The 9123-nt window shown below is 35.0% G+C and overlaps 1 protein-coding gene across 1 annotated transcript in view; it reads left to right on the forward strand.

The window, feature by feature from the left end:
* The first annotated feature begins 1004 nt into the window (after positions 1 to 1004).
* The window catches only part of LOC117173685 (kinectin), a 237096-nt gene continuing 228977 nt past the window's right edge, over positions 1005 to 9123 (forward strand). The window contains exon 1 of the mRNA XM_033362326.1: positions 1005 to 1169. Within this exon, the coding sequence (XP_033218217.1) occupies positions 1005 to 1169 (165 nt within the window). The remainder of the gene's footprint in view (positions 1170 to 9123) is intronic.

Raw genomic sequence — 9123 nt, forward strand, 5'->3', positions numbered from 1 at the left:
ACCCCACCCAAACACTGCGCTTGCCAGTCGTGTCCTGGATTTATGAACCTATTTTTCCACCGCATCTTCGGTGTGTGCTACATGTTCTGCTAGTTGTTGTACCTGTTATTCGATGTTACTTATTTCGTTCGCGGGTATAAGGTTACGCTGCCTAATGTGTCCTAATTGATCAGCAAAATGTTATTCGTTCGATAGTTGTTCTAACGATGAGATTTCCGTCTGTTATCTATAATCGTTAAGGAATCATAATATTGTTCAGCTCAAGAGTTTTTAAAAGTATTTGGAGTATTTATTTGTGTCCGTTAATGCACTGTTTGTGCAATATTTTTTGAATCTTCAAAAACTCTGTAATAAATCTATATTACTTCTTGTTTTCTATTTTCATTTAATGAAGGGTTATTACTGAATTTGAAAGGTGATTTCTTATTTCAGGTTCTATGTGTTTCTCTAAAAATGTGTACTTAAATTCTGTATATGATAGCATATTTTTCAGAATAAAAAGATTCTAATTTCGTGCTATTTTATCTAACTGAGTTTCAAAATAAAATAATTGCATATAAAAAATTTCAATCTTAAGATTAGAACTTAATGTAGTAACTATAAGTAGGTATAGTTACAAGTAACGTAACTCGTAACTGTAACTAATTCACTTTTTCGTTAAGTAACGTAACGGTAACTGGTTACGCCAAAAAAGTAACTCACCTAACACTGATGCCATCTATATCACTCCAGTACACGTATGCAACCAGTATAATTGTACCATAATTTGGGCCTGACTGTATATTATGTATTCTAATTCTAATTATCGTTGTATTATATATATTGTTGCTGTATCATCCACCACCTGTTGTAGCTTTCTGTATTTTGAGAAGCAATAAACTTACATTACATTTTGTTGCAATAAGAATTTTAATTATTTCTGTTTTTCTCTTACAAATGTGACCATACTTATACTGTAAATTTAAAAATAGCCCAAGTGGTGCATGCGAATTATACAATAAACTATGTTTACAGGTAGAAAAGAAAAAGTGAAAGAAAAGAGACATAAAAATAAGGCTGGAAAAAAAGTAAAAGAAAAGAAAGAAGAAAGAGGGGAGAAGGAAGAAAAACAGGAACGTGTTCAGTTTGAAGAGATTCCTCAAATATTATCACCGGATATGCCGTTATCGGTGAGATTAATTTGTTCCCTAATCTTGAAGAACCATCGTATCATTTAACGTTGCTTCGAAATGTACTTTAGTAAAAATATATGTACACTCCCGCTGAACGTTTGGGTACATTTACACGCTGGAAATTTGTCCTGTACAGATAACGAAGTATGGAACGGCGGTGTCTCTTACGAAATACTTAGTAAAGATAATATGGTGTGAGTGTTCTTTGATACTTCGCAAAAATAAAAACACTTTTAGGGGTTAATCCGACTGGAACGCTCGAGGTTCTGCGTTCGATTCTTTTTGCCTTCTTTTAAAATTTTATTTTTATTTTTATGTCTGTTTATTTAAATTTTATTTTTTAATTATTCCTATTTTCTTTTTATTATTATTTATATTTGTTATTTACTTTTAACAACAGTGACATTAAATTTGCAGTGTAGAAACAATAGAAAATCATGTTATTTACATTTTACAGGTTTATTTTCAGGAATTACATATAAATACAGTAGAATATTGAGTGAAAGGAATTTTTAATCAAAAAAATGTTTAGTCACATTTGAAACAAGGTAAAAGTTGATTCATCTATCGATTCTTAGCGAGAAATAGCGTCTGGCGAAGATTCTTTGAAAATTCATAGCCTCGTTCATAAAAAATTACGCACCTCCGCTTTCGAAGACATAATGCTTTGTGGGTGGCTTGCAGCAAAATTGATTTCCGAAAGATCAATTTTTAGAAATTTCAATTATGTCTGTTGAAGCATTATCGTTCTGGTAACGAGATTGTATACCCTCCTTCAAGAAAGAAGTAGGAAAGTAGATTAAATCACGCGGAGCATTCAGTTTAGTAATCCTGGGTTTTAAACCCAATCTCTAATGAGATATTAGGAATCACAATGCTTCATCATCATGCCCGTGACGCAATGGGTGATTCTGCTGAGCAGAATCACTTTTTTTTGTTTGTTTGTTTTAAACAGTGTTTATTAATAAATATATTACATGGTTTGGTTACATGCGGATCAAACTTCCAGGCACTCGTAGGTCTATCGATTATTGTAATTAACATTAATTAATTAACATTTTCACTAAACCGTGCTGCTAATCAGGTAAAGAATTATATCGTCTCACTTTCTTTTTGTAATAGAAAAATCCTGCTTTGGTAACAGAACTATTTTCTTCTCTCTGGAAAGATTCTCACATCTAGAGTAGAGCAATGCACTCGTTAATATAATTGAAATGCCTATGTTTTATTTTTAATATACACACACATACATTATATATATATATATATATATATATGTGTGTGTGTGTGTGTGTGTGTGTGTGTGTATGTTTAATTAAAAATTTGTCATAAGGAAAACCAAAGGATTTCGCCGGGAGCGGGTGCTAATCTAAAAAACTGCACCCGCTCACAGCGAAATCGCGGTAAAATTTCAGCTACAACCACGCCTCTTGTCTTTGAGATAGGTGGTTACAGTCTGTAATGGAATCAATACGACGATCCGGAACACGTTTCGTGCACCCTGAGAACACGGAGCTTGGCGCCTCTAAGAGCGCCGATGATAAGGACAATAAGTTTAACAGAATATTCCGGGTACAATCGTTTTTGTTCATTCTCTTGTGCTTTCTTAATCCGGGCTTTCAGGAGTGAGTATATTTTATAGATAAGATTTGATGCATATTGCTCACCCCTAATACTGAAGTTAAGATGAGATAGTAAATCTGGTTTTCCAAAGCGGCATCAATCTCTTTATGTACCTAACGATTTGTGGATGAACTTTTAAGCTTTCAAAAAGACAGATTATAAGTCTATGGGAGGTCGAATCGAAAGCCTGCCGATAATGAATCCAGGCCATCGATAGGTCACGCTGGTAGAATGGTGCATCTTTGCAGACACATCTATCGATGAGCAGGTTCTCCCGTCATCCCGCTACGCCTTTTTTTAAGCCTGGTTGTTCATACATTTCTTGCCACACAGGTTCAATTGCCCGAACAATCCTATGATTTAGGATAGCTGTGAATATCTTATACAGTGAGTTCAGGCAAGTGATTGGCCTGTAATTCTTCGGGTTAGATAAGTTGCCTACTTTCGGCAGGAGTATTGTGTGCCCTTCCACCTGCCTTTCCGGAATTGGTTCTTCCGACTTTAAATATGAGATGAAAATACGGGCCAAATTCTGCCGGAATAGTTCTTCATCCTTCTTAATACTTTTTTCGCCTCCTCGGTAGTGATGGGTGGGCATTCTTCGTCAGGTGTTATGAGAGCATTACACAGCTCCTCGAAGTTATTTATGTTATCTGAGTCTTCGTCCAGTCTATGCTGCACTTTGTAGACTTCTCTCCAAAATACTTCGAGCTCCTCTGGTTTGGGCGGGTGGTCGACAGTAACTGAAGGGTCTTGGAAGAGTCGAGACGGATCAGAGAGAAACTGTTGATTTTTTCTGACCCTCCTTTCCCTCCACTCGAGACTTCTCTGAGCGTCAGATAGTATCCGTATTCTATCAACAATATGCTCCCGATGATCAGCAGCTTTGACTTGTTAAGTATGTGATAACAGGTCCGCAGTTCGTGTGCGAGCGTTCGAACCTTGGCGGTAAAATTCCTGCCAGTTGTGATGTAGTCAATCACACACTGAATGCGGGACGCGTACTGTCTTGCCTAGGCTATCATTATGGCGAGTTGATGCATTCGTCTTTTGGTCTTGTGATCAACCGTTGGTTTTGTTTTACGGTTCGCATCGGCTAAAGCTCTCGATGCATTATACACATAATATTTCATAGCTCATAGGTCGGATTCTTCGAAAAAATATCCACAAAGCTCGTCATCCATTTCAGCCAGATCCGGTTGGTCTTAGTATCGCCTCGCTTTCTCTGTTGCCGACTAATTCTAGCTGTGGTAGAGTAGGCGTTCCGCGTACATAGCGCCTTTTCTAGATTCGTTCGGCATGGTTTCGCAGACGTTGATGCGAAAAGTGCGATAGTTCCGGGTGTTTGTCGCACCACAGAGTATGCAGTCTTGCCATATAACCCCGTTTAGGGGCCACACTCGCATCGTAGCACTCTAGTAAGTCGTGATTCCGTCGTTCCATCCACCTAAATGTCCCGAGATTCCGCCGATCCATCGCATTGAATCCATCTTCATTGGCTCCCCCAGCTTTAGAGTGGTCGGCATTATTGACCGACCCATTGTCGGGAGCCCTGCGCGTTCTGTTATTTTAAACCGCACTTACGACGACAATGTTTGGTGTTGTCTTTGTTGTTCCCGCGAGAAAGTAGGTAAAGGGGTTCGCCCATCCTTGCAGAGCCCCGCATGCCAGGGCAAGGCTGCGTATTTTTAGCTTTTTTACTTAGAACAACAGGTATTTAGATATCCCTATTTCTTCTCTATCTATATTTCTTGTTTGTTTTTGGAAATGGCATAGCATCGATATTAAGTAACTTTTTTCTCTCTTGTTGAAATAAAAACTTTTGTTTCTGTTATCAGGCATGTTTATCGTATAATTTGCAAAGATTTCTCTGAATTTATTTCAGTCTTCTTTGTTAAAATTATATCTATTTGGGCTTATTTTCTCTCCAATTTGTAAGCGATTGCCATGGTTGATTTCTAATGTGATAGTTACCGCCTTACGATCACCATCATAGGGGTAAACCTTTCATTTACTGTTATTTAGATCTTTTATCTGTATTCTATCATCTATTAAAAAAAGATCTAAGCACGAGTTGCCGCGCGAAAAAGGTGGTTCAGCTGGTCCCACGAAGTTGACTCTAAATTTTTATTTCGTTTTTTTCTAGCTATTTTTTTAGCTACGTTCCTCCGGGATGGATTTTGCTATCTAACCAATTTGAGTGCCCAGCATTCAGGTCATCCGCGAGAATTTAGCTGTTTTTTGCGTTGTTTAATTTTAAACTGTTGAAAAGAGAATCTAGGTCTTTAGAAAATTCTCCATTTGTGTTGCCTGCTTTGTAAGCTCTAATTTTAAATAAATTTTCTTAATTTTTCGTAAGTATTTTTATGACTGTTGATCAGCTTATCATCTTGTGTGTTGTCCGCCAATACGCTGTTGCGGTTGGCACGCTCTAACTTCGCGAGAGCCGTTGGTCATTCGTAGAACGAGTGCACCTTAATTTTTGAAATTTTATGTCTCGAAAACGAGGCCCTCATCGGACAAACGCTGAAAGCGTGTCATTTTCGTTGGGTCTCAAAGAACACTCACACATATTCCTAGCAAAATACGTGTGGGACATTACGCGGTGCCCCCTTGTTAGTAGGAAGTTGTAAATTAACTGATTAATTCGTAATGGATACCCCTGTTAAATACGTTTAAACATCCCACAGTTAGGAACGCACTATGAGCAGCCACCACCCTGTAGTTTTTATTGTCTAGGACCGTCTGAATATGAATCTGAATAGAAACCTAGTTACTCTATTTTTTTATGGTCAAGGTTGCCTGTGTACTGCATTAATCTGTTATATTTTGTATAGGTCTATCTACTTTATTTTAGTCTATGTCTAAAGTAGATTTTCTAATGGAAAAATGTTTAAAATTCATACCCGTGTAAAAATATTTGCTCTTGATTGTGTCTCGAGTAAAGAATAATCAAAGATAATTTCAATTTATTCTATATATCTAGCTCGTGAGATGGAAACAGACTATTTTTGATGCCTTAAGGCGAATATTTTCAAATTATAGACAAAAATGTATATCTTGAGGTCAAAAGGGTCATCACTTATCCGCCTTAAACTGTATAGAATGTTTATATTATTGATCTTTGTGGTATTAATTTTTTATGTATTTATAAGTTTATTTACCTGCAATAATTATATTCTTTGGATAGTGAATCTAAAACAGTTTTTCATTTTTTTCTATCTCCAACTGTTAGAACACAGTATTTGATGATGGGTCTGGTGATCGAAATTAATAAATAAACACTAACTCTTAAGCTTACTATTGTTTTAAAAACACAGTAAACTCATATAAATGTACAGACTTGATTCATTCAATACAAAAGGGAACAAGTAAGCGGTGTAACTCATTATATTTTTTGAAAATGAGGCTCTTAACTTGAATAAAGTCCACAAGGTACCTTAAAAGCTAGCGGGTTTACTTTAAGCTTCAAGAGGATGATTTTCTTCTACCTTTTGCACGAGAACGAGTGTCATTTCAACAAATCACAGAAATGATCTGCTTAGTTTTAAATGGAAACTCAATGAATTAGAGAATGAGGCTCCCAATATGAATAAAATCCACAAGATACCTTGAAAGCTAGCGGGTTTACTCTAAGCTTCTAGAGGTGATTTTCTTCTACCTTGTGGACGAGAATGAAATCAATATTCCTACGTAACACAAAATGTTTTTTAAAAATGTGCTCAGAGACGAAATGTGTAACTTTTTAGGAAAAATTCTGAAAGTGGAAAATTAAGAAAGTGGTGACGATTTTTTATTGAAAATATAAAAAGTCGGTTTTCACACTTTTATTTTTTGTTGAATTTGTTTTTCTATGAAAAAGATATCCTACAAAGTTTTATGTTTCGAAAATATAATTTTTCATTTTGCTCATTTTAATAAGTTCTAAAGAAAATGCCTCCCTGTCTTTTTTAATATCTTGAATTTTTCACGAGAAAAAATCAAACACAAAAATAATTTAGTCCGCCTAAAACTTAAAGAATTTCTTGTTTATAAAAGGCTAAGCCCAATAAAAAATTAGCCAAAAATAAAAGTGTCGGTATTTCAATTGATCTTTTACTCGCTCTTTGCTTTTGTAGAAATACTTGCAATTAAAAATGTTTTATTTGATCGTGTCAAAAATACTCAGCGCCCCTCTTAAAATAATGAACGTTCCTTTAATCTGCTTATTTCAGTTGACTTTTTTAAAGTGATAATACGTCATAATTGTTCTTAAAACTTACACAAACCTTTGAGTAATTTCTTGTGTCCAGTTTAAGTAAAAGGTGGCGCAGTTTTTATTCAAATTATCTATAGGTTTGTTGATCTCCCTTTACAGGCTTGGAATTAAATTAAACGTGATGACAAAGACGGCATAGAAAAACGTTTTACACAAAAACTATGAAAATGAGTCAATTTTTCACTCAGAAAAGTATTGATTCAAGACAGGAGTGGGCTCCATTTATCTTAAAATATGTAATTCTAGTATTTATGGAATAAATTAAGGCAATTTAATTTTGATATTGGGCCCTGGTTTCAATCTTCTTAAGCTTTAATTTTGAAACACAATTTTGAATATTAAAACCCAACACTAAAGTTTTTAGGTCTTTGTCATCTAAAAAAGAGGTTATTCTATCATGACAGAATCTCGCGTTATTTCACTTTATTAGCGTTTATTAAGACTGCAGGTCAGAAACTTAAAGAAGGACAAATAACAAGGAGGCAACTAATAAGACTCTGCAGTGCATTAGTGTTCTGTTTAGGATTAAACCCATTACGCAAAACACTCAATATTACGTCTCATGGGTTCTGAATACGTGAAAATGAGGATAGCCCACAAGTGACCCATCTTATATACATGGATGACCTGAAGCTGTTCGCTGGATCAGACCAAAAACTGCAGCGAGTGTTCAATGTCACAACTACTGGAGAATTAGGGAGTTATTCAGAACTAGTGAGCGAGTTCGATAATGAAGTCAAGACAATGGCTGACGGCGAGTCATATGAATATCTGGGTATGCTCGAATCTAGGGTTATTCAGGCACAGAATCAATATGTATTTTTTTCCGAAGAAGTTGAGAACGAAAGATAGAAAACTTGTCAAATATTCGGGGTTTTGCGAGATCCTCGGAGCAATAAGGTTTTGAAAAATCAGAAAAAAAACGGCTATTTCCTGTATGTATGTTGTAACTGTAGTTGTAATCAGGAACCAGGCACGTTTTCCTTCTTATTTGTAAGTGGGCCCTTGTAAGAACTACGATCTTTTGATAACCACGATAGTCACGGCTGCTGGAAGTCTACCGATTCGCGCGTGACTACTTCCACCAAGCACTACCATTCATTTATTTGTATAATCTTAATGTATTGTTTTTTACATATGTGTGGGTGATAGTCGTCGTAGATTATCACCTAGCAGGGTAATGCACTGTTCACTGCAGCTAAGGAAAGAATGAGAATCAACGAAAGAGAAGGCAGTTTTCAATTTAGAAATACAATTAAAATATGTGAATATAATTTCCTACAAAATATTAAAATAGTTTTTACTGACAACATATGCAAATTTGCCAATTTTATAAATAAGACAATTTATGTTTGTATGTAAATTGGTAAATTTTCGCAGTTTGAAATTATAACTCAACTCTTTGCAAATTCATTTCCGATGTCTATATTACCAAATTTTCACATTGATAATTTCAATATTACATAATTGGCGAGTGTTCACGTTTCTTTGTAGATTATAAATTTATCAAGTTACCCAGCAATACATTTCAAAATGATCAAATTTGGAAATTAGACGTTCTGCAAATTTATTTATAAATTCCAAGCTTATCAAGTCGCCCAACAATTATTTTGGATGTTACAGAATATTCCACATTGATAATTATTCCAACATTACAAAACTGGCGAATATTGACTTCTCTTTAAGAATGATAAATTGATGAAGTTGCGCAGTATATAAATTTCAAAATTATGAAATTTCGAATTCTCACAATTTTTAAATTAGGCCCTCTGAAAATTTATTTAAAAATTCCAACTTTATCAAGTCCGACTATAAATTTCGATATTACACAATTTTCCAGATTTACTATTATACATGTAACATTTTTAATTGTAGAACGTGGTAAGTGCTAAAATTTTTTCATTAATTGTAAGTTTATAAATGCATTCTTATGCAAGTAACATCTGCCTTAAGTTACAACACTGATCATTACGGTATCTGACACGTATCCATTTCTAATCGTAGGATTTTGCTTGCTTCCGCCAACAATAATCCGCAACAATAAAATTTATTAATAAAATAAATAAAATA

Source organism: Belonocnema kinseyi, chromosome 5 (assembly GCF_010883055.1).
Source record: "Belonocnema kinseyi isolate 2016_QV_RU_SX_M_011 chromosome 5, B_treatae_v1, whole genome shotgun sequence".
Lineage (NCBI taxonomy): Eukaryota > Metazoa > Arthropoda > Insecta > Hymenoptera > Cynipidae > Belonocnema > Belonocnema kinseyi.